This window comes from Anomaloglossus baeobatrachus, chromosome 1 (assembly GCF_048569485.1).
Source record: "Anomaloglossus baeobatrachus isolate aAnoBae1 chromosome 1, aAnoBae1.hap1, whole genome shotgun sequence".
In the NCBI taxonomy this organism is placed as follows: Eukaryota; Metazoa; Chordata; class Amphibia; order Anura; family Aromobatidae; genus Anomaloglossus; species Anomaloglossus baeobatrachus.
The window spans coordinates 771,318,917-771,346,001 of NC_134353.1; the positions used below are offsets into that span (position 1 = coordinate 771,318,917).

The following is a 27,085-nucleotide window of genomic DNA, read 5'->3' on the forward strand; positions in this document are numbered from 1 at the left end:
GGCAAAAGGACAGATGCTGGTGGAAAGGGGAACAGGCGTGTTGGAAAGGGAAAAAAAGTTTGTGTCCGTGGGGTAAGGGGTAAAGCAACAGTAACATCTGCTGAAGAAAGGCCATCTTCCAGCAAAAGTAAGATGCTACTACTTTCTGTGGACAATTTGATGTGATTCCTTTATTACAGAAACGACCAACTCTACCAAAGGTAGATGATGCACAAAAAAAGCACATGCTTGAATGGATCTCAAGTGCTCCATCAAGTGGCCTCTCCTCCACCTCAACTTCAACATGCAAAAAACTCCAGTCCTCGGAGTTGTCACCCCAATCGCACTTGCTTTCTAACAGCTCTCAAGTCTCCAACCGCCCTGCAGAGTATGAGGTAACAGAGATGGTTGAGTCTGCAGAGCAGTTCAGTCACACTATAGCCTGGGAATCAGAGGTCTGCTCCAAAGCTACAGTGAGTCCAGACCAGGAAATGATCTGCAGTTATGGCCAGAAGCTTTGTGATTCAGATTCAGGCCCCGATGAAGAAGTTTCTGAGCATAATGTAGACCCTCATTCCCAAACTGTAACTCCTCTTGGTGGAGACAATGAGAAACATACTGGTGACGATGAGACTTAGATACCTGATTGGAATGAGCACGTAACTATTCGGTCAGGGCAGGAAGAGATTAGCTCTGAGGACGAGGGGAGTGCAAACACACAGGGTGATGATGAGGTTGTAGATCCCACTTACTGTCAACCCATAGTCAGGCAGTCGAGGTCAGTGGAGGCGGTGGAGGAGGATGCGACTGACAACGAGGTTAGCTTGCGCCTTCCTGGACAGAGTCGGAGTACTGGAAGCATGTCAACAACTGCATCCTCAGCCACAACTCTGCCTCTGAGCACAAGTCGGGGTGACTCTGCAGGTCGCATGGGCTCTAAGCCTTGCCTAGCCTGGTCCTTTTTTGACATCACAAAGGATCTCCCAACTCATGTCATCTGTAAGATTTGTCAGCAATCTCTAAGTAGAGGCCAAAAGCTCACTAGTTTGACTACTTCGTCCATGAACCGTCACATGGATATGAAGCATAAGTCCCAGTGGGAAGCTCAATGTGCTACAATACGGCCTAGCAGTGCGGGCCAACCACCGTCTGCCCCATACAGTGCATCCGAGCACTCTTCATCCTCTATGACTGTGGGGACAGCAGTCACACATGCTTTGCGACGCAGACCTTCCACCTCTTTAACCGCAACAGGCAGTGTGATTGGCAGGTTGTCAGTTGTTTTGGAAGTGGAAACAGCTGCTGGTGTTGAGATCTCTCAGACATCGAGAGCACCAACTTTGGATGAAGGCAACATTATGTCTCCGCCTGCACTTTCATCACAGACCAGCAGTTTTCCAGGGACACCCTACTCAATGCCGTCTCAGCACAGCAGCCAGCCCTCGGTCCCTCAAATGTGGACAAGTAAAAGACCATTTCCTCCTAGCCATGATAAAGCTAAGAGGTTGACTTTCACCCTCTGCAAGCTGTTGGCTACAGAAATGCTGCCTTTCTGCCTGGTGGACACAGAGGATTTTCGAGACCTTATGTTCATTGCAGTGCCCCAGTACTAGATGCCCAGTCGCCACTACTTCTCCAAGAAAGCTGTGCCTGCGCTACACCAGCACGTTGCACACAAAATCACCGCTTCCTTGAGAAACTCTGTGTGTGACAGGGTGCATTTCACCACCGATACTTGGACCAGTAAGCATGGACAGGGGCGTTACATGTCACTGACTGGGCACTGGGTAACTATGTGGAGAGATGGAGAAGGGTCTGCGGTACAAGTCTTGCTGTCCCCACGAGTTGTGCGTCAATCCTCTGTATGTAGAAGTTCTTCCACTGCTTCTGCCTCCTCAACCTCGTCTGGGTCCTCCACCTCCACCCAAAGACTGTCTGGTCAGGCCACCCGCGTTGGAACTGCTCTCAAGGAATCCCGCACATTTCCTTACTATGCTGGCAGCAGAGCTCAACGGCATCAGGCGGTCTTTACGTTGAAATGTCTGGGAAATAAGAGTCACACAGCTGAACAGTTGTAGTCAGCTCTAGAGACCGAGTTTTGTAAATGATTGTTTCCACTCAACCTGCAGCCAGGGAAGGCCGTGTGCGACAATACTGCAAACCTGAGTGCAGTGCTTTGCCGGGGCGAGGTGACACATGTGCCTTGTATGGCTCATGTGTTGAACCTTGTTGTCCAGCAATTTTTAACCCACTAACCCAGCCTAGATGGGCTTCTGCACAGGGCACGGTCACTATCTGCTCACTTCCGCCATTCAAACGGCGCAGCTGACCGACTTGCATCGCTCCAGAAGTCTTTCGGCCTGCCGGTTTACTGCCTGAAATGCGATGCGTCGAAACGCTGGAATTCGACTCTCCACATGTTGCAGCGACTGTGGCAGCACCGCAAATCCCTGGTGAAATACATTATGACGTATAGCCTGGGCCAACGAGATGCAGAGATGGGGCAGATCACGCTGATCAAGTGGTCTCAGATCAAGGACCTATGCACCCTTCTGCACAGTTTCGACATGGCGACGAAGATGTTTAGCGCTGACAATGCCATTATCAGCATGACAATTCCAGTCATTTTCATGCTGGAGCACACTCTAAACAGTATTCGGAGTCAGGTGGTGGGACAAGAGGAAGGGGAGGAAGTACAGGAGGATTCATATGCGGAAGGGATACTAAGATCTACAAGGTCCAGACGTTCAGCATCACCAAGGCGGCAGGCATGGGACGGTGGGGGAGAGGGATTAGCAAGGGCGCATGGTAGCAGCCAAACTGTTGAAGGTGCAGGAGCCCAGGATGAAATGGAGGACGAACTGGCAATGGGCATGGAAGACTCAGCAGATGAGGGAGACCTTGATCAAATTTCGGTTGTTCGAGGTTGGGGGGAGACCTCAGAGGAAGGAAGCCCGGTTATCACCTCGCTGACACAAACACAGCAAGGACTTGGTCCGCATGGATGCACAAGGCACATGAGCGCCTTCTTGCTGCACTACTGTAATGCCTGCCTGGATCCACAGACTCAGATGGGCTGTAATGGGGAGGCTAGAGGGAAGCCACTCACCAAGCAGGACCCCCAGAACCCTAAAACCCTTTAACCCCTCTACAGGGATTTGGAATTGCACAGGGAACTGGAGATCATACCTGTGGAAGGCTGCAGTCCGATGAGAGTAGTAGTCAGGCAGGGTCAAACCAGGAATTGTGGAACAGGGACAGAATAGGCAGGCAATGAAGTAGTCAGCAAACGTAGCAGAGTTCAAATCTGGATCGGGCAGCAAGGTACAAAAATAGTAGGCAGGAGGGTAGTCAGAAAACACGCAGAAGTCAACACACAGGAATCACCAAACAGAATAGGACGTAACAGGAGCCAGGAAAATCAGAACTATCTCTGTCAGTGGTCATGTGACAGGAGGGGGAATAAGAAGGGTGTGGTGTCTTCCCATTGGCTGTAGCTGAACGCTGGCAACTTCAGCTAGAAGACACATGCCACCCACAGTCAGCCAGCGGTACTGCAGATCCCAAGCTAACCCAGCCCAGTGGATGATCGGAGCCTGCGCCCACCGCTGGCATCGACTTCTCTCCCATCACCAGCACCATCCACGGCAGGAACACGGCGTCGCCTGGCGATTGGAGCAGAAGTCGCTGGAGCAGACTCCGGCGGTGACGTAAAACCTGCCTACAACATGACTCTCGGATTGTCCGAATTAGAAGTAATGCTGACTACTGGGTTGCCACACTGTTAGATCCCCGGTACAAGTCAAAATTGGCGAAATAATTCCAGCCATAGAATGGGACGCATGTATGCAGGAGTATCAGCAGAAGCTGTTATGCAATCTTAGCTCGGCTTTTCCACTAAACACCAGTGGTGCACAGAGTGAATCTCACAGTTGTAACTTGCCAACCATGGAACTGTCGACTCATCATCAGTCAAACCATACCATCAACATCGTATTTGGTGGTAACAGCAATTTTATGGAATTGTTTCATGATTTTATTTTAGACCATCCTTTGCAAGGCCACAAGAGACAAGAAGTCTGACACAGAGTCAACGGCTGGAGAGGATGATACAGAAGTATCTCCAAGTGAATATAGATGCCATGACTCTGCAACTGGAGCCTTGCTCATTTTGGGCTTCCAATCTGGAAAAATTGCCTGAGGTCGCCACTTATGCCTTGGAGATCTTGTCGTGTCCCGCAGCCAGCCTTCTCTAGGGACATGTCTTCAGTGCTGCTGGGTGTGTGCTGACAGATAAGCGCATGTGTTTGTCCAGTGACAATGTGGACAGACTAACTTTCATCAAGATGAACAAGTCATTGATCAGCAAGGACTTTTCTACCCCTGTGTCATCCTGGGGAGAGTAAAGGCTTGTGGATTTGGATTGTGCTTCATGCAAATCAACATGTCAAGTTTGCAACTGGGGGACAACTGATGCCACTTAAGTGGTGTCTGTGGCCCAATTTTTTGGAAAAAAGGGAGACTCTGGTTGGAGTCCCCTTGCTGTGTTTTACATGATTTTAGAAGGGCATGACATGCCTATATCTGTGTCTCCTCCTCTTTTTAGTCGTCCAGCTCCTTTGTTTTCGCATGAGTATATGTACTTGTCACTTTCCATGTGTTTGTGGTGTCTTGTGAGTTGTTTGTCACCTTTTGGACACCATAGAAGTTGTTTTCTATGTGTTTGTGTTTGCCTCCCATTGTTTTCAATGGGGTTTGAAGGTGTTCGTCAAACGTTCGCTGAACTGAGCCGAACTGAGCTGCCGTTCGACGAACCGAACCGAACTCGAACAGTAGGGGGGTGGCTCAACACTACTAATGACTAAATAGAATAAAAGTTATGCAATGGCCAGAAATATTGTTATTCTCATGTTTACACACAAGAAAGTACAGATACCCTTGTAGAATCTTATGTATAGAACGATTTATTTTACCTGATCTATACCCAATTCTTCCATAATAAATAATAGTTTTTTTTCCAATTGATCACCAAGTCCAAATCCTACCATACTAAACCAATTACTTTTGCAACCTCTCCTAAGGATCTATGTTAGTATTGCTCAACTCCAGTCCAACTCAAGAATCACCAACAGTGCATGTTTCAGGATTAGCATTGAACAGGTGAAAATTCCATCACCTGTGAAATATTAGGGTAATCCTGAAAACATGCTCTGGAGTTAGGGAACACTGGTCTATGTCCTTAAACCTACCACCTGATTATTTAGGCCCTGTGCGCACTAGAAAATGTCTTTTTCTTAAGAAAAATACGCACCCTCTGAAAGAATTCCGCAGCTGCGGCAAAAAAATGCACCTGACATCCGCATGCGGTTTTACCTCGGTTTGCTACGGATTTGCTTCGGTACATCCCTGCGTTATTTTGATAGCACAGGGAGATGCTCACCTGTCCCCGCTCCTGCTGTCGATGGTGCTGAAGCCTCCTGCGATGCTGTTTCCCGTGCGTCTGTCTCCTGCGCTCTGCTACGTATGAGTCAGCTGTGCAGTGCATAACTGCATATGCATGAGCTGGCCTGGAAGCAGGAGACCAGCGTCCGGAGGCAGCCTCGCTGGAGGAGGTGAGTATAAGATCAGCAGTGACTTCAGTCAGCTGATGTGCAGTGACAGCTAGAGTCCTCCACCTGTCACTGAAAAGCACATGAGGTGAAGTCACCACTGATCCCACGTGGTTCATTTCATGTGAGGCCTGACCCTCACAGTGAGCAGTCATGGTCTATGGTGCTCACTGTGAGTATCAGGTGTAGCAGAGCTGGAAGCGTCATGGGACCTCGTGTGTATTACGTCGGACCTGGATGGCTGTTATTGGGGTTAATAAAGTGGTGAAAGAGGGAGCTTTTTTGTCTTTTATTTCAAATAATAGATTTTGAGGTGTTTGTATTTATTTACTTTCACTTACAGTTTAGTGATGAGGGGGTGTCTCATAGACGCTTGCCATCACTAAACTGGGACTTAGTCGCAGCTATGGGCTGCTGCCATTAACTCCTTATTACCCCTATTGCAACCGCATCAGGGCAATGTGAAGAGCCGGGAAAAGTCCCTGGACTGTCGCATCTATTGAATGCTGCAATTCCGACCGGCTGCTGGCTGATATTTTTAGGCTGGGGGGCTCCCCAGCCTGAGAATTCCAGCCCCTAGCTGTGAGGCTTTATCCTGGCTGGTTATCAAAATTGGGGGGACCACACGCCATTTTTTTTAAATTATTTATTTATTTTACTGTATGCTATAGACCCGCCCACTGGAATCTGTGATTGGTTACAGTCAGACAGCTGTCACTTAGCGTTAGGGCGGGTCTGACTGCAACCACTCACAGCCACCGGTGAGCAGGAAGGTGTGAATATGTTATGAGACTAATGAGCGGTCTGCTCTGGAAAATGCCGTGGGAGCAGGGTGACAGCCAACTGGTGATCGGTGAGTATGAAGCGCTTGCTCCTACCCCTTTGCACCAGATTGTGTTCCTCATAAACATTATATGGTAAGCAGCATCTGGCCAGATACTGGGGATCAATCCTCCGCCGACCCAGAGTCAGCGGGGGATTGATCTGCCAGCCCTCCAAAATGCAGGGACCTGCGGAAAAGAAGTGACATGCTACTTCTTTTCCGCTGGGGAAATTCCACAACAAAACCTTTTGGTGAAAAAAATACAGAGTGCGTACAGCATTTTTTTTACCATAGGTTTTCCTGGGAAAGGACTGCAGCAAGGTTATGAACATTTTCTGCAGCAAAACATGCAGCAAACCCGTGGCAAATTTGTGGTAAAAAATGCAGTATGCGCACAGGGCCTTAAATAGTTTTTTTTTTCTCTTAGAACTTCTATAATAAGAGCAAATAACATTTTAGTCTCAGTAGAGCACATTATACTTCAACAATAGCATATTTTATATGTGAATTTTAGGATGAAATATCTGTATAGGGATTGGGAATCCACTGGTACTGCTAATCCTTTGGTTTTGGTTGTTTGGCTGCACTGGATGCCTCCTATAGATGGCATAATTGTAAAGGACCATTTACACGCTGCGACATCGCTATCGCTATATCATCGGGGTCACAGTGTTTGTGACGCACATCCGGCGTCGTTAGCGACATTGCAGCGTGTAACACCTATGTGCGACCTTAAATGATCGCAAAAGAGGCAAAAATCGTTGGTCTGTGATATGTCGTTCATTTACCAAAAATCGTTGTCTGGTCAGTAGCGAGGTTGTTTGTCGTTCCTGCGGCAGCACACATCGCTATGTGTGACACTGCAGGAATGAGGAAGAACCTCGTACCTGCGGCCGCCCGCAATAAGGAAGGAAGAAGGTGGGCGGGATGTTCGTCCCACTCATCTCCGCCCCTCCACTTTTATTGGACGGCTGCCGTGTGATGTCGCTGTGACGCCGCACGAACCGCCCCCTTAGAAAGGAGGCAGTTTGCCAGCCACAGCAAGATCGCAGGGAAGGTAAGTCTGTGTGATGGGTGTAAACAATGTTGTGCGCCACGGGCAGTGACTTGCCCGTGACGCACAACAGACGGGGTCGGGTACGCTGCATGTAAAGCACCCTTTAGTCTTTCTTCTTATAGACAATCATTTAAGCAAAACCAGGTTAAAAGGGTTGTCTGGTACATTAACAACATCAATGTCTGATTGGTAAGGGTCACGTCTGCCAGTCAACTATTCTCTTTGCCGACGCCAACAGGAAATACTCAACTGCGAAGTGGCCCAACCCAGCCATGTCACCAATATAGTGGCTACAGGCTGGGTACTGCATATCCACCCCCTATTTGAATCAATAGGGGGCAGATGTGCAGTACCTAGGTGCAGCCACTATTTTGTTGTCGGAGCTGCAGAGCTGTTCTGTGCCGCTTCGCAACTGAGTAGTTCTTTCTGGCAGCGGTACTGAGAATAGCTGATTAATGAGGATGCCAAGTGCTGCATCCCCACTGGTCAGACATTGATAACCTATTCTAAGGATAAGTCATCAATGGTAAAAATCTGGACAATCCGTTTAATTGTAGACCAAGTAGACACTGATCAGTGTTGGTGACTGAGTTCTCTGACCCGACTGAATTCATATTGATGGACTATCCTAAATATAGCAGACATCGGTTTCTTCTCTTTCTCTTCTCTCTATATGTAATGGATGTAGTATGGAAGAATTCTGGGCAATATTTAGCACGGGGCACATTGACAAGTAGCCATACTAACCAATAATAAGAATTATTTAGATTATTTTATCACTACATCTGACATTCAGTATTTTAACACATTTCTTAAATTTGCAAGCTTAAAAATAAAATTAATCTGCATCATAAGTGATATGTTTGTGCTGTAGATACAAACCATAATACTCACAGACAGTTTCAATAGCTATAAACTAGTAACATTGAAAAGCTACTTTAATTTTCACAATATTCCACATGTTGAAGCTAACAGGGAAGCTAGTTACTTACATTCCAGGCAACATTCACAAAGCAACACATGCGTTGGCTTTCGTTCGGATCACTTACATAATTACCTTCTCTTCAAACCTTAACAAAATGATGAGAAATGATCTGCATACCATAAGGCATTAAGTGTATCCCCTCCTCGGAGGAAAAGCCAAGGAAACATGATTCTTAAATAAGACACTAAAACATAAGTGTGACAAGTAGGAGTTATTATTTGCAGGAAATGTCAACGTAGGTTTTGTTTTTGGTGCTAGTCTTGTCTGAGGATGGTCTAAATTACGTCTACCTAACTATAGGTAAATATTGCTTTTTAACAAAGAAATCATACAGAGAATTTTAAAGTCTTCTGCAAATCTTCCTACCCAATCTCTAAAACAAGAAGATATTTGCTAGGTGAACAGTGGGCATCTCTCCCTAATGTATGAAGGCTAACATGTTGGCTGCAAACATGATTACAACCCACCAATCCATGTGAAATACAGCAAGAGATTTTTCCCTTGCAGGAGCGTGGAGACCTGATGACAGCACTTAATGGCAGCTTCATCTTGTGCTAAATCTAAATATATTTAGTCAAAAAGCTAGCAAGCAGCACGCACACATTATTAGTTAAAAGAGATTTGTTATGTCAGGGTATAGGCGATATCTAAAGGTTATGCCATAAAAGCCTGATATTTATGATTTCACACTTTCTATTCAGTTTAATAAAAAGGTGGACACATCCATTTCTTTATTCTGCTTCCAAGGATTTCAATAGAAAGGGCTGTGTGCAAGTGCAATCACATCTCCATTCAACTGTATAGAAATTGTCGTGATCATGAATTAGTGAATGGGGGTGAGCCTCAGAACTCCAGAAAAGGAAGGGTTCTGGATAAAGGATCCGAGTTCACCAAGAATTTCTGCCAAATCCTGTGAATATCAGTAACCAAAACGCAACTTTCTCAGCAAGCGCAATGCATTTCTCTACAAGTCGTCTCTTGGTCTTCTAAAGCCTGCTTTACACATTTCAATATGTCGTGCGATCGCATTTGCGATCGCACCCGCCCCCATCGTTTGTGCGGCACGGACAATTTGTTGCCCATGTCGCACAATGCTGTAACCCCCCGTCACACGTACTTATCTTCCAAACGACCTTGCTGTGGGTGGCGAACATCCACTTCCTGAAGGGGGAGGGACGTTGGGCATCACAGCAACGTCACACAGCAGCCGGCCAATAGAAGCGGAGGGGCGGAGATAAGCAGGCCGTAAACATCCCGCCAGCCTCCTTCCTTCCACATTGCTGGCGGGACACAGGTAAGATGTGTTCATCGTTCCCGGGGTGTCACTCGGAGTGACGTGTGCTGCCTCGGGAGCATTGAACAACCGGACGTTCGATTTTTAAAAAATGAGCGACGTGTCAACGATGAACGAGAAGCTGAGTATTTCTGCTCGTTCATAGCAGTCACACGCTATGATATCACTAACGATGCCGGATGTGCGTCACTTACGACGTGACCCCGCCGACATCTTATTAGATATATCGTAGCGTGTAAAGCCCGCTTAAGTCACATTGTAACTAAGGACAAGCACAAGTTGATTTCCTCTTTAAAAATGATTAAATATTGCATAAACCTATATTTAAAGGTCAATAAATTGTCTTTCACTATATTTACTTAATGTGCATGTTGAACCAGAATCGGCTTTGTTATATTCCAAGAGCAATCAAAAAATCATGTTAGGACAGTGCACTGCAGGAAACAAGTTTTCAAACCTACCTCTAGTTTCTTCAAGTATGCACAATGTTTTCTAAGTTCAGATTAAAGGGGTTATCCACTACTCAGAAAACCCCTTCTTAAATACCATAGTCCCCAGTGTAAAAACAAAACAAAATAAAAACAAATATCTCCTATACTGGTGTCATTCCAGCCATGTCTGCAATGAATCTTCCAGGGATTGCATGATATTGTTATGCCACATTAGCACTGCAGCCAATCATTGGCCACTAATAGGCTGCTATACAAACACTTCCTTCAGATGTCTTATAAAAATATAACATATCAGCATAAAAAAAGCCAGAGAAAATATTATGAAAAATAACACACACACACACACACTATTAACCCCTTCACCCCCAGGCCTAAAAACACCTTCATGAGAGGACCATTTTTTATGATTCTGACCAGTGTCATTTTGACAGGTTATAACTCTGGAACGCGTCAACGGATCCCGTTGATTCTGAGAATGCTTTTTAGTGACATATTGTACTTCATGATAGTTATAATTTAGGCCAATATTTTTGCGTTTATTTATGAAAATCTTGGAAATTTGGCAAAAATTTGTGTAAACTTTGCAATATTCAAACTTGTGTCACACGTAGCAAGATCGCTAGGGAGGTCGCTGTTGTTTCACAAAACCTGTGACGTTTCAGCGATCTCGCTAGCGACATTGCTATGTGTAACAGGGCCTTTACAGAACATTTTCATGCTATAGAAATGAAATTATTATTAATGATAATGATTAATATTAAATGCATTTCAAAATAATTTTCAAGACTTGCATAACTGTATAATTATAATAAAAAACTAAAAGAGAATCCTCAGAATAAAAAGTAATATGACTATTGCATTGGAAATTACCAATAGTTTAAGAAAAGGCATTTCTTACATCAGCCAACAATTGTTTCTCCTTTGAACCTTATCATTCATTATATGTACTGTAGCCGATATAAGGGAATGCTTAACATGAGACTTAAGTAGTCACTAATTGTCCCTGTGAGTCTTAGAGCCCTTATGCGTGACAGTATGGGGCACATTCTTACATATATACTAAATTATATATGATGTCCAAACTCAAAAATTGTAACCTTATCCTGCGTAATAAACTACTTCTCTGTTGGGGGTTACACAGTGAATTAATTTACACTGCTGTTAGAGAGGAACCTAAGACATAAGAAAGACTGCGAAATATCAATACTTAAAACATTCATTGGTATACAGTGCCTTGAAACAGTATTCATAACCTGTGAACTGTTCCACATTTTTTTGTGTTAAACCTACAAACTTAAATGTTTTTTTATTGGCATTTTATGTGATATACCACTATAAAGTAGCAAGCATTTGTGAAGTGTAAAGGAAGTAATATATAGTTTTCTAAATTTTTTAAATATATAAATCTGAAAATTCTGACATGCATTTGTATTCATCCCCACGGCAATAATAATAATAATAATAATAATAATTATTCAATGCTTTGTAGGACCACTGAATGCTGGGTGCCGGAGATGGTAAACAGCAAGCAGAAAGGACCCACTGGACCACAGGGGGACCCCAGCCTTGCCTTTAGTGGGAGGGGTTTGATTAAGTGCTTACCGAGAGGCAGACTTACAATCTATGAGAAAATAAGGAAGCCAAAAAAGGTATATGTTAAAAACTGCTTGAATCGTATGGTCTAGTGATCAATATAATAGGGGATTCGCATATCGCTGCATGAACCCATCACCAGCCAGTATGTGTGTACAAGAACAGGTACATATTACTATTGTATTCATGGAGACTTTGTAAACAGATGATAAAAAGTATCAGATTTTGAATAAAATATGGTAAGGGCAAAATGGGTATAGTTAGAGAAGTGAGGTGAGGTGATAGGCCAGTCCAATTAAATATGTTTTTAGGGCACGGGTACCTTTAAAATCACATGGCTCTGAACTTTTACAGGCCAGGTCCGCTCATCACTAGTTACAATATAAACTGTCTTTTAATATCATCAAATGTGGTACATTGTTTATAGGATGTAAATGTATATTTTTTCATAATCAATTACAAGAGATCTGCTATGACAAACATGCAATCTACAAATTCATATGGTCACTTTTTAAATTCCAGTTCAGTAAACCATTAAATAAACACTGTTGTTTCAATAAACTTTGCATATATCAAAAGTACAAGAAAATAAATCTTGTAATATATTTTATCAGAGAGACCCTTCCTCTCCTTCTCCCGACCTTCTGAACTTATCATTTACTGAGAAACTGCTAAATTCTGTCTTGCTCCAATCAAGATGGACTGTCAGCTCATTGAGGGATCAGATTAACCACTTCACCCCTGGGCGATTTTCCATTTTTCCATTTCTTCCCCTTCTTATTAGAGCAATAACTTTTTTTTATTATTCTGTCAATATAGCCATATGAGGGTTTTTGTTTTTTTTGTGAGACGTGTGCACTATTTAAATGGTGAAAAAATGATGATCACTTCTGCTGTTTAAAATATTTTATTTTCAATAATTAAGAAAGGGAAAGGGGGAGGAGGAATTTGATACTATTTCATAGTAGAATATGATTGAATACAACATAGATAACAAAAGACTTTTATATCTTAAAGCTTCTATTAATGGTTAAGTACAAGATAGGGATGGGAAGGACGTAGGGAAGATTGGGCTGTGGAAAGTCGTGTGATTTAATTGGGGAAACAGGGACAGGAGGAAGGAAAAATTCGGGTAGAGGGTAAGGGAGAACAAGGCTTAATCAATCATTAAATATAACTAAAACATATATGTAAATTACACACGATTGAATAAATGATCTTATCTGTGATGACAAATTAAATGACCATATATATTCATGAGTTGGAAGAAGATACCCCTACGTGATGTATATTATGATGCACAAATATTTGTTCACGTGATCCCTTCTCGGAATTGGTTCCATGGATTCCATCATTTGTAATATGGGGCGAATAATAAATTATTTGTAATAGCATGTTTTTAATATTTTTCATGAAGAGCGAGAGTTTGAACAATTTGTGATATATTGGGGACGTCAATTTTCTTCCAATTGGCTGCAATTAGGTTTATAGTAGTGAGGAAAATATGGATAATACTGGGTCTGTATAAGGGATCTATTTCTTTTAGTTCTAAAGAGAGAAGGGCTTTTTGAGGGGTGAGAGCAATGTTTGAATGACTGATGTATTGATTTTGATACTTCCGACCAGAGTTCCTTTTGTGCTGGACACTTCCAAAAGACATGCATTAAGTCACCAATCGCACCACAATTCCTCTAGCAAGCAGAGGTGACATCTTTGTTAAATTGGTGAATTCTTGATGGAGTAAAGTACCACCTCATTAGTATGTTTGTATGTTTCTCTAGAAGAGTCGCACTAGAACTAAGAGTTTGTTGCTTTTAAGCTTTCTTTCCCCATTTCCTCTGAGATCTGTTGCTTAAGTTCCTTTTCCCAAGCAAGAACATAGTTGTTTTTTCAAATTTAGTATCTTTTATTATATGATGATATAACTTGGTACTACTCCAGATTGCACTGTTGGTTGGGTTACAGAATAGGAGATCTATAAGTTCAGGTAAGGGTTCTTATTTTTAAGTAGATTATGCAGGGTTTCTCTAATAGATATTAAATTTTAAAATCAGTATCGGGAATTTTATATTTAACTAGAAGGTGGCCCGATTCTAACACATCGGGTATTCTAGAATTTATTGTGTAGTTAATGTATGATTTTTGTGATATATATATAGATGTTGTTGTGTGTAGTTGCCAAGTGTTTGTGTAGGGCGCTGTAAATGTTTTGGGTGTTGTCTGGGTGTGAGGGGGTGTGAGAGCGGTGTTGTTTGTGTGTTGCGTTGTGTGTGTTGCGTTGTTGAGCGCTATGTGTCTGCAGCGTTGTGTGTGTGTGGTGCTGTGTGTGTTGTGCGGTTTGTGTGGGTGTGTGTGTGGGGTGCGTGTGTGTGTTTTGGGGGGGTATGGTTTGTGCAGTGTGTGTTGGAGGAGTAGACCTAGGGGGAGAGGAGTATAATAGAAGGAGTAGTCCTGGGGGGAGAGGAGTATAATATGAGGAGTAGTCCTGAGGGGAGAGGAGTATAATAGAAGGAGTAGTCCTGGGAGGAGAGGAGTATAATAGGAGGAGTAGTCCTGAGGGGAGAGGAGTATAATAGGAGGAGTAGTCCTGGGGGGAGAAGAGTATAATAGGAGGAGTAGTCCTGGGGGGAGAGGAGTATAATAGAAGGAGTAGTCCTGGGGAGAGAGGAGTATAACAGGAGGAGGAGTCCTGGGGAGAAGAGGATAATAGGAGGAGTAGTCCTGGGGAGAGAGGAGTCTAATAGGCGGAATAGTCCTGGGGGAGGAGTCTAATAGAAGGAGTAGTCTTGGGGGGAGAGGAATCTAATAGGAGGAGTAGTCCTGGGGGGAGAGGAGTCTAATAGGTGAAGTAGTCCTGGGGGGAGGTGTATAGGTGCCCAATGTGTGCGGGGGGTGTGGCCGAGTGAGCAAAGTGTGTGGGGGGCGTGACCGAGCGGGAAAAGTGTGCGGGGGGCGTGGCCGAGTGGGCAAAGTTTGTGAGGGTGTGGCCGGGCCAAGCCAAGCAGGCAAAGTGTGCAGGGGGCGTGGCCGATCAGGCAAAGTGTGCAGGGGCGGGCCGAGCGGCCAATGCGTGCAGGGGGTGGGACAGGGCTGAGCTGAGCGGCCAATGCATGCGGGGGGCGGGGCCAGGCCAAGCCGAGCGGCCAATGCGACGGTTGTCACTGTAATGACGTCATTTTGGAGCAAGACAGACAGAGAGACAGAATAAGGCAATTATATACAGTGCCTACAAGTAGTAATCAACCCCCTGCAGATTTAGCAGGTTTACACATTCGGAATTAACTTGGCATTGTGACATTTGGACTGTAGATCAGCCTGGAAGTATGAAATGCACTGCAGCAAAAAAGAATGTTATTTATTTATTTATTTATTTATTTATTTATTTATTTTAAATTGTGAAAAGTTTATTCAGAGGGTCATTTATTATTTAACCCCTCAATCCACCAGAATTCTGTTTGGTTCCCCTAAAGTATTAAGAAGTATTTCAGGCACAAAGAACAATGAGCTTCACATGTTTGGATTAATTATCTCTTTTTCCAGCCTTTTCTGACTAATTAAGACCCTCCCCAAACTTGTGAACAGCACTCATACTTGGTCAACATGGGAAAGACAAAGGAGCATTCCAAGGCCATCAGAGACAAGATTGTGGAGGGTCACAAGGCTGGCAAGGGGTACAAAATCCTTTCCAAGGAGTTGGGCCTACCTGTCTCCACTGTTGGGAGCATCATACGGAAGTGGAAGGCTTATGGAACTACTGTTAGCCTTCCACGGCCTGGACAGCCTTTGAAAGTTTCCACCCGTGCTGAGGCCAGGCTTGTCCGAAGAGTCAAGGCTAACCCAAGGACAACAAGGAAGGAGCTCCAGGAAGATCTCATGGCAGTGGGGACATTGGTTTCAGTCAATACCATAAGTAACGTACTCCACCGCAATGGTCTCCGTTCCAGACGAGCCTGTAAGGTACCTTTACTTTCAAAGCGTCATGTCAAGGCTCGTCTACAGTTTCCTCATGATCACTTGGAGGACTCTGAGACAGACTGGTTCAAGGTTCTCTGGTCTGATGAGACCAAGATCGAGATCTTTGGTGCCAACCACACAAGTGACGTTTGGAGACTGGATGGCACTGCATACGACCCCAAGAATACCATCCCTACAGTCAAGCATGGTGGTGGTAGCATCATGCTGTGGGGCTGTTTCTCAGCCAAGGGGCCTGGCCATCTGGTCCGCATCCATGGGAAGATGGATAGCACGGCCTACCTGGAGATTTTGGCCAAGAACCTCCGCTCCTCCATCAAGGATCTTAAGATGGGTTGTCATTTCATCTTCCAACAAGACAACGACCCAAAGCACACAGCCAAGAAAACCAAGGCCTGGTTCAAGAGGGAAAAAATCAAGGTGTTGCAGTGGCCTAGTCAGTCTCCTGACCTTAACCCAATTGAAAACTTGTGGAAGGAGCTCAAGATTAAAGTCCACATGAGACACCCAAAGAATCTAGATAACTTGGAGAAGATCTGCATGGAGGAGTGGGCCAAGATAACTCCAGAGACCTGGACGATTATTAGCTGTAATTGCAAACAAGGGTTATTCCACAAAATATTAAACCTAGGGGTTGAATAATAATTGACCCACACTTTTATGTTGAAAATTTATTAAAATTTAACTGAGCAACATAACTTGTTGGTTTGTAAGATTTATGCATCTGTTAATAAATCCTGCTCTTGTTTGAAGTTTGCAGGCTCTAACTTATTTGCATCTTATCAAACCTGCTAAATCTGCTGGGGGTTGAATACTACTTGTAGGCACTGTATCTTCATTGTTATTCTCTTTAAAATATAATTTGATAATGTTTTCTATCTGTGACTTATATAAGGGGTTATTAATTATTGCTGGACCACATTTCCAGAGCATACGTTTCTGGGCATTGTAATTTAGTTGTATTTCTCCTAATATGGGTGAGTGGTCCGAAAATGATTTATTCTATTGTGTTACTTTTTTAAATTTAGAAATCGATTGGGAAGTGGTAAAGATGCGGTCAATGCAGGAATACGTTTTATTAATTTCTGTGTAGTATGAGAACTCAAGGGATGTGGTGTTAAGACAATGAAATGTGTCTAGGAGTTAATTTCTTAGCAGCCAATTGTGAAGGGTTTGTTTTTTATAGTGCGAGTGTGCTGTCGAATCTAGATCCCAATTTGGTATCATATAGTAATCTCCCATCATTAGTAGGTCGCCAATTTTTATTTTATCTACTTCTTTCAGCAATTTTTCTAAGAAATTAATTTGTCTAGTATTAAGGCCACTTTAAACACACAGATAAATCTTTGGTAGATCAGTGGTTGCAGTGAAATCATGGACATTTTGTTCCATTTGTACACAGCCACAAACCTGACACTGATTGTCCACAATTTCACTGCAACCACAGATCTGCCGCAGATTTATCTGTGTGTGTAAAGAGGCCTTTAGGGGCGTAAATATTAACAATAGTGCATGAGCAGTTATTGATTTTACAGGCAAGAATATGAAACCGTCCTATGCCATCTTTATTTTCTTGAATGAGGTGGAATGTGACCGTGTTTTTAATAAAAATTATAATGCTTGCTTTTTTCAGTTTGTTAACCCTAGAACGCATACCTGAGGCCTCGCAGGCCTGCTAGGTTACTTGTTTTCTACGGTAGATTTCTATGGTTGCGCGTTCTAGGGTTAAGGGAGCTGAACTCATTTCAAAAGTCTTTGTGTGCAAATTTGGGATGATTGGAGTCCACCAGTTAACCTTCTTCTAGGCAGATGATAGATGCTCCTGTATTCAGAATCTCCCTTCTTTTCAGACAATTAAGTCCTCTGACATTAAAAGTCAAGAGTTTCGTGGTCATTTGAAGCTAATACAATAGTAAACAATAATGTCATTTGTTGAAAACAAAACAATCTACAAAACTACAAACAAAAATCTATACTATAAAGTTAAACAGTATGGTCTTACCAAGTTTTCTTCTTAGCTTAAGTTAATCACCTAAATTGTGTAAAAAAAAAAAAAAATTGTATTCTGAGGTTAAGATTGTTTAAGGACCTTTGATGGCTTCACAGTCATGTGACCAAATGTCCCTTAATTGCAGGAGTCTAAAAGGATTGAACAGGAGACAGGCTAGTATGCAGGATTGGCATTGGGGGAAGAGAGAGTAAACTGGGCAATTTCATATTCTCCTAGGGAACCCAGGATTTATATTCTGCTGATAACACTGCTTCAGGACCTTTGTGACATCACGTCATGTCACCATAAGGTCTCCTATCTGCAGGAATCTAAAACTGAAAATGGGACATGCTTGTATGTATCTACTGTGTGTGTGGATGGATGGATAGATACATAGATAGATAGATAGATAGATGGATCGATGATAGATATTTGATGGATAGATAGATATATATTAGATGAATAAATATTAGATAGATAGATAGTAGATGGATAGATGATAGATATTTAATGGATAAATATTAGATGGATAGATAATATATACATAGAGAGATAGATAGATATGTTCATGTTCTCGAATGCAATATAACTATATCGGAAGAAATGTTGATCTTTTTTGTTCAAGAGAAAATGTGGATTGTTGTTCATGTAAAAAACCATAAGACATCTCCTGAAAATAAGCCCTAGCCCATCTTTCGGAGCAAAAAATAATATAAAACCATAAACCCATTTCTTATTTTTAGGGAAACACAGAAGCAATAACTCTTACAGTATATTTATACCTCTTGGGTTATATGTAATCAGGTTATGTATCTAAGTTGATTTATGTATCAGTTACGGAAGAAGGATCCTTTGAGAACCAATATATGGATAAATACTATCAACTCCAACTAGGGATCATCTTTCATAATGAGGAGGGATGATTGTTCTAAACATCTATCCCTGGCTTCATGGGTATTAGTCTATAGACAATTCTCCAATATTACTTTTTGTTGTAACCAACTGGGAAATAGGCAACTGTACTTTGTCATTGATGTTTTCAATTAACCAAATTAAAATCGGACTAGAAGGACACTACAGAGACTAAACACAAGTTACAAAGCTACAGTAAATTTGCTTCTAGCACCTTACTAGCTGCATTCCAAGAAATGCGTTTAAAGAAAGTGAGATTACACTGTAAATACACAAAGATTGTTTCACAGAAGTCTTAGTAAATCATGTCAGTGGTCACAGAATTTTTCCTATCCTCAGGCAGAAACAGGAATGCATAAAAAAGTTTCTTGCCTATTTCATAAAAAACTTGTCAAATGTATATAAAAAAAGTAAATATACGTCTGATTTTTCCTTACTCCTTTAGTTTCATTATATTGCTAGGTTATCTTTTTACTACACACATTCCATTTACTGAAATTTATATTTTCACACTGCTTGCATAAAATACATCAATCTAACTATACGGACAAGTAACTTAGTGTAAGAAGTTTAATGTGTGTGAGGTGTGAAAAGAGCAGAGATCACTATATGTTCACACGCGGCATCTATTTTTTACCACAAAGATGCAGCGTTTTTGTTCCAAAAAATGCACCAAAATCGTACCGTGGCTAAAATGCATCAAAAAACGCAATGCGTTTTTACCGCGTTTTGCCCAATACATTTTTTAAGTCAAATCTATTGACTGGAAGGGCTCAAAAACGCTGCAAAAAATGCAAAAAGAATTGACATGCTGCATCCTGGGTGCATCTTCAATAAAGCAGCCAAGATACAGCCAACAAAAGATGCCCAGTGTGGACAGCAAAATCGAAATCTCAGACTTTGCTGGGAAAAGGAAATGCATGCATTTTAGTGCATGTTTGTATCCTCAAAAACGCACCAAAAATGCAGCAAAAGATGCCCTGTGTGAACTTAGCATATGAGTCTACAGCTGAATAGGTGACATGTTTGACGTATTGATGAGTTCATGCCTGTATATAAATTGTTACAGTTTTGAAGGGTAATTTCTGTAAAATGACTGGATTATCACATGTTTTTGGTTCAAACCAGTAATTTGGGCAATTTGTTAGCACATGACTGTCATAAATGTTATTCAGTATGTCATACTAAAAAGATTCCCAAATGAAATGTTTGTATTTTTGTGGGGTGTTTTCAATTAATGGCAGTGTGTTTTTTTTATTGCAAATGTGAAAATTGACAATATGCAAAAACAAATCTCATATAAATGAATAAATATGTGTAGAAGGTAAAAAAATAATACTCGTCTCTCTGCCCACATGTCCCGCCTCTGCATCCCCCTCATCGCTCCTCCATGCAGCTTCAAAGATTTTCTATTGGGTTCAAATCTGGAGACTGGCTAGGTCACTCCAGAAACGTGAAATGCTTTTTGCAGAGCCACTCCTTAGTTGCCCAGCCTGTGTGTTTTGGATCATTGTCATGCTTGAAGACCCAGCCATGACCCATCTTCAAGGTTCTTAGTAAGGAAAGGAGAATGTTGGCCAAAATCTCGTGACACCTAACCCCATCCATCTGCCTTTCAATATGGTGCTGTCGTCCTGTCTCATTTGCAGAAAAGCACCCCCCAAAATATGACGTTTCCACCCTCATGCCTCATGGTTGGGATGGTGTTCTTGGGGTTGTACTTATCCTTCTTCTTCCTGCAAACATGGCGAGTGGAGTTGATACCAAAAAGTTCTATTTTGGTCTCATCTGACCACATGACCTTCTCCCATGTCTCCTCCAGGCCATCCAAATGATCATTGCTGAACTTCAAATCGGCCTGGATATGTGCTGGTGTGAGCAGGAGAACCCTGTGAGTCTTGCAGGATTTTAAGCCATGATGGCGAAGTGTGTTACTAATGGTTATCTTTGAGACTGTGGTCCCAGCTCTCTTCAGGTCATTGACGACATCCTCCCATGTAGTTCCAGGCTGATTCCTGACCTTTCTCAAAGTAATACATAGCCCACAAGGTGAGATCTTGTAGGAAGCCCCAGACCAAGTAAGATTGACAGTCATCTTGCGTTTCTTCCATTTTCTAATAATTGTGCCAACAGTTGTTGCCTTTTCACCAAGCTATTTGAATATTATACTGCTTATCCCAGCAGGGCGAAGGTCTACAATTTTGTCCCCGGTGTCCTTAGACAGCTCTTTGATCTTGGTCATGGTGGAGAGGTTGGAGTGTGATTGATTGAGTGTGTGGACAGGAGTCTTTTATACAGGTAATGAGTTCAAGCAGGTACAATTAATACAGGTAATAAGTGCAGAATAGGAGGGCGTCTTAAAGAAAAAAACAGTTCTGTGAGAGGCAGAATTCTTGTTGGTTGATAGGTGATCAAATACTTATTTCATGCAATAAAATGCAAATTAGTTATTTAAAATTTATTCAATGTAAATTTCTTGATATTTTTTTCTGTCTGTCACATTTGAAGTTACCTACCATAAAAACGACACCTCTCCATACTACAGTCATATGAAAAAGTTTGGGCGTCCCTATTAATGTTAACCTTTTTTCTTTATAACAATTTGGGTTTTTGCAACAGCTATTTCAGTTTCATATATCTAATAACTGATGGACTGAGTAATATTTCTGGATTGAAATGAGGTTTATTGTAGTAACAGAAAATGTGCAATCCGCATTTAAACAAAATTTGACCGGTGCAAAAGTATGGGCACCTCAACATAAAAGTAACATTAATATTTTATAGATCCTCCTTTTGCAAAAATAACAGCCTCTAGTCGCTTCCTGTAGCTTTTAATGAGTTCCTGGATCCTGGATGAAGGTATATTTGACCATTCCTGTTTACAAAACAATTCCAGTTCAGTTAAGTTTGGTGGTCGCCGAGCATGGACAGCACACTTCAAATCATCCCACAGATTTTCAATGATATTCAGGTCTGGGGACTGGGATGGCCATTCCAGAACATTGTAATTGTTCCTCTGCATGAATGCCTGAGTAGATTTGGAGCGGTGTTTTGGATCATTGTCTTGCTGAAATATCCATTCCTTACGTAACTTCAACTTCGTCACTGATTCTTGCACATTATTGTCAAGAATCTTCTGATATTGAGTTGAATCCATGCGACCCTCAACTTTAGGCCCGTTTCACACGTCAGTGAAAAACACAGACGTTTTTCACTGGCGTGTAAAACACGCACATGTCCCTGCGTGTGCCGAAAATCACGGCACACGTGGGTTGTCTAAGTGCAATCCGGGCTCCGTTCTCCGTGGCCCGTGATTGCACTTAAAGATTCACTCACCTGCGCCCGCTCCCGCTGTCCATGGTGCTGATCGCTCCCGCGACGCAGCATCCGGCCGGCGGTGACCCCTGCAGGAGCTACTTCCGGGTCGGCTGTGTCGCGCATCATGAATATGCGCGACAGTAATCAGCCGGCTTAGAAGGAGCAAGCTGCATGGGCTGCAGAGGACATCGCTGGACGCCGGGTGAGTTAAAATGTTTATTATTTTAAATGCACGTTTTTTTCTGGCACGTGTTTCACGGACCACACCACTGCGTGGTCCGTTGAACATCAGTGATGCCAGAAAAAAATGGACATGTCTCCGTGCAGCAATCACGCACACGCGGGTACGCTGCACGGAGACACGTGCAGTGAAAAATCACTGACGTGTGAGCAGACCCATTCATTATAATGGGTCTGCGTATGTCAGTGATTCTGGTACGTTAAAAAAAAAGCACAAACGTACCACAATCACTGACATGTGAAAGGGGCCTTAACAAGATTCCCGGTGCCGGCTTTGGCCACACAGCCCCAAAGCATGATGGAACCTCCACCAAATTTTACTGTGGGTAGCAAGTGCTTTTCTTGGAATGCCGTGTTTTTTTGCCTCCATGCATAACTCCTTTTTGTATGACCAAACAACTCAATATTTGTTTCATCAGTCCACAGGACCTTCTTCCAAAATGTAAATGGCTTGTCCAAATGTGCTTTTGCATACCTCAGGCGACTCTGTTTTGGCGTGCTTGCAGAAACGACTTCTTTCGCATCCCTCTGCCATACAGCTTCTCCTTGTGCAACGTGCGCTGTATTGTTGACCGATGTACATTGACACCATCTGCAGCAAGATGATGCTGCAGGTCTTTGGAGGTGGTCTGTGGATTGTCCTTGACTGTTCTCACCATTCTTCTTCTCTGCCTTTCTGATATTTTTCTTGGCCTGCCACTTCTGGGCTTAACAAGAACTGTACCTGTGTTCTTCCATTTCCTTACTATGTTCCTCACAGTGGAAACTGACAGTTTAAATCTCTGAGACAACATTTTGTATCCTTCCCCTGAACAACTATGTTGAATAATCTTTGTTTTCAGATCCTTTGAGAGTTGTTTTGAGGAGCCCATGATGCCACTCTTCATAGGAGATTCAAATAGGAGAACTACTTGCAAGTGGCCACCTTAAATACCTTTTCTCATGATTGGATACACCTGCCTATGAAGTTCAAAGCTCAATGAGGTTACAAAACCAATTTAGTGCTTTAGTAAGTTAGTAAAAAGTAGTTAGGAGTGTTCAAATCAAGAAATTAATAAGGATGCCAATACTTTTGCACTGGTCAAATTTTGTTTCAATGCGGATTGCACATTTTCTGTTAGTACAATAAACCTCATTTTAATCCAGAAATATTACTCAGTCCATCAGTTATTAGATATATGAAACTGAAATAGCTGTTGCAAAAACGCAAATTGTTATAAAGAAAAAAGATTTACATTAATAGGGGTGCCCAAACTTTTTCATATGACTGTATGTAGGTGGAAAAGTGTGCAAAATCGACAGTGGATCAAATACTTATCTTCCTCACTGTATGCTTAGTATCTCTGTAATCATAATGACCTGGAGAATCATATTGACTGGTGAGTTTTACCATATAGTGAACATGGTAAATAAGAAAACACCTTGTGAAATTTCACTTTTTTGTAATTTTAATATACTTGGAATTTTTTTTCCACTTTCTAGCACATCACATGATAAATTGAATGGTGTCATTGAAAAGTACAACTTTCTTTGCAAAAAAATAAGCCCTTATATGGTTATGTGGATGGAAAAATAAAAACGTATAGCTCTTGGAAGAAAGGGAGGAAAAAAAATGAAAGCACAGTAAATGGAAAATTGCCGGTTGTGAAGGAGTTAATGATATAGAAAGTGGGATTAATAGTTTTGTCATTATTTTTGCAGTTGACAACAAACTATGCAGTCTATGGTGAACGTTCATAAATTATTGTCTGAAGTTGACAAACTAAGTTTGTTTGCATCCACTTGGCAGATGAGATTCAATTAGGAGAAATGTAAAATGCACATAGGCACTAGTGGACACAGACAGAAAATGGCCTCTTGGCAAAAACAATATATGGGTCCTGTGCAATCCTGCAGCTCATCATAATGCACAATTCTACCTGTTTTGGAGGTACAGATGAGCTTTACCTCGTGTCCATGTGCGGCTGTTCAGGTTGCACCAGTGATATGTCACATAGGCACTAAAAATATGTTGTTAAGAAATAAAAATTTGAAGTCACTTGTAGAAAAGAATTTGAGCGACTGTGTTTTTTCTGTAGATCTCAAACTAAATAAGTAAATATAATTTATTTAGTCTGGAGAAGAGATATTCGAGGTCTTTCATTTGTCTAAGTATAAATAAATATATATATATATATATATATATATATATATATATAATACAAAATTTTGCTCAAAAATTGTTTCATGTAAAACCCATTCAAAAAACTAAAGTAAACTCCCTCCATCTGAAGAAAGACATGTTCAGTGACAAGGCTTCTTTACCATAAGAGCTATTATTCTGTACAATTATCTACCACAAGAGCTGGTCATGATGGGAATATGTAACAATAAAGTTGGAGAGCAGGGGACAGGGTGCCTAGACTGGCCCTCAGGCTAGAGAATCCTAGCTATCTCTAATCTAAGAGTTCACCTCTGATGGTGAGGATATCTGGGCTGCCTTCCTTGCTCTGTTTCTGACCAACTCCAGGGGAGGGCCAGAGCAGGACTGATAAAGCCAACAGAAGGAGACAAACAAAAAATCAAATCTCTATCTTACAGCACACACACACACACAGATGTATAAAAAAGAGCTTAGGCAAAAAATAAAAGCAGAGAGGAAACAACAAGATAACGGGAGAACTCCACAACTACATGCACAAAGTATTATAATCACCAGCAGGACTGGTATACAACAGCACATGGACCGGTTTATAAAACGCTATAGTCGGCATGGGAAAACAAGCTCTACCATATTGAAAAGGCAGGGGGAGTGACTGTGATAGGTCTCCCATAAAATGTGATCCAAAAGATAACCAACAGGCTAGCAGAAATTAACTCCTGCAAGCCCGATCACTAATGAGAATGCATCTGGTCAATACCTGTGCAACTCATAAGCACCAAAGGAGGCATAGTGTGGAGTGTCAGATTCTGCAGGGAGAACAGCGTCAGATGCTGCCATGACACTCGGTGAGTTTAGAGTCAAACATCGTGCAACAAACTCGTTGATTGTTTTAAAACAAGCTTAAATGGCTATTTTTTCTTTTAAATAAAATAAATAATTATGTAAATTTGGAAAGTTTTTTTCTGAAAGTTTGGTTCAGTGGATCGAAAATTGGGATAAGGATAGAAAGATTAGTTCTTTAGTGTGGAGTGGATCATGCATAATAGTGCTACATAAGCCAGATTCATATTATCATTTTCCATCCCAATGCTGAACTTGTTGGACATTTGTCTTTTTTTTAAAAACTATTAACTATGTAACTATGTTGAAGCATTACAAAGTTAAAAAGTGGTTCTTCAACATTAAGGTCAAAATTGACTGTTACTAAAAGGAAAAATTATACTGAGTATTTTGCCCCTAAACTATATATTACTAAACTTTATGTATTCCTTATGAAAAGTTATCCAATGCTGCAAGTTGAAAGTTTACATGCTGTTATCATTTGGCTTTACCTTGTTATAAGAACTGCAGCATCTACTGCTGAATATTCATCACCCCAGCTTGTAGACATCTCCATGTGGACATCATTCTTCTTTCCAAATTCATCAAGCTGCCATTTACAAAAGCTTTCCAACATTTTTTCTCCATGGTGTCCTATATACATATCTGCCTATAAAACATGAAAGTATCATAGGTTAGGAAATTATTTTTCCTTCTCATTTTGTCCAGTATGTTAGATCTCTTTGAACTATTATTGGCCTTATTTTTATGACTCCAGACTTTAGAATTCTTAAAAATGTTAATAGTACTGATTTAATAAACATGCTATATCTATACCTAGAGTTATTCCTGCAAGATTGTCTTGCAATTGGGTAAATTAATCTATTTTAATTTTCGAGTATTGAATTTTTTTATCTTATGGTGTGGAAAATTACAAAGTAGAACTTTTGTAACATTTATGTAGCTTTTGACAAACATTACTGTAATTAATAACATTTTTATTAGAAAAATATTTTAGATTACTACTTACTGGTGTTTCATGAAGAAGAATCAATTTTGTAACTCGGAGATTCATATGTATTCCAAGACTTTTGTGCTGAAAAAGATTATATACCTAAAGGAAAGACATTTTTTTTTATCAATAACAGTTTAACACTATATGATCTGTACATTTTCTGAGCTTGTATATGCGTGTGTGGATATGGATAGGGAGAAAGAAATAAGCCAGTAAGTAACAAATGCCTTTGGTCATGAATCCAAAAGATCAAGGACATCAAAATTCAGCAATTCAGCATGCTGATACATCCCCCCTATCCTTATATGTCAGGAAAGGCTTAGAATTCATATAGTTAATCATCTGGAGTCATTTTCACTTTTGAGGGGATATACAGTGGGTATGGAAAGTATAAAGACCTCTTTAAATTTTTCAGCCTTTGTTTCATTGCAGCCATTTGGTAAATTCAAAAAGTTCATTTTTTTCTCATTTATGTACACTCTGCACCCCATCTTGACAGAAAAAAAACAAACAGAAATTTTTGCAAATTTATTAATCAAGAAAAACTGAAATATTACATGGTGATAAGTATTCAGACCCTTTGCTCAGTATTGAGTAGAAGCACCCTTTTAAGCTAGTACAGCCATGAGTCTTCTTGGGAATGAGGCAACAAGTTTTTTTCACACCTGGATTTGGTGATCTTCTGTCATTCTTCCTTGCAGATGCTCTCCAGTTTCGTCTGGTTGGATGGTGAATGTTGGTGGACAGCCATTTTCTGTTCTCTCCAGAGATGCTCTATTGGGTTTAGGTCAGGGCTATGACTTAGCTAGTCAAGAATGCTCACAAAGTTTTTCTGAAGCTACTCATTTGTTATTTTAGCTTTTTGCCTAGGGTCATTGTCTTGT

At 41.5% G+C, this 27,085-nt stretch overlaps 1 protein-coding gene across 1 annotated transcript in view; it reads right to left on the bottom strand.

Annotated features, from left to right (window-relative positions):
• The window catches only part of ADAMTS19 (ADAM metallopeptidase with thrombospondin type 1 motif 19), a 422,212-nt gene that overhangs the window by 289,837 nt on the left and 105,290 nt on the right, over positions 1 to 27,085 (bottom strand). Inside the window, exons 6-7 of the mRNA XM_075341865.1 lie at positions 26,217 to 26,300; positions 25,699 to 25,856 (exon numbers count right to left, since the gene is read on the bottom strand). Of these exons, the coding sequence (XP_075197980.1) occupies positions 25,699 to 25,856; positions 26,217 to 26,300 (242 nt within the window). The remainder of the gene's footprint in view (positions 1 to 25,698; positions 25,857 to 26,216; positions 26,301 to 27,085) is intronic.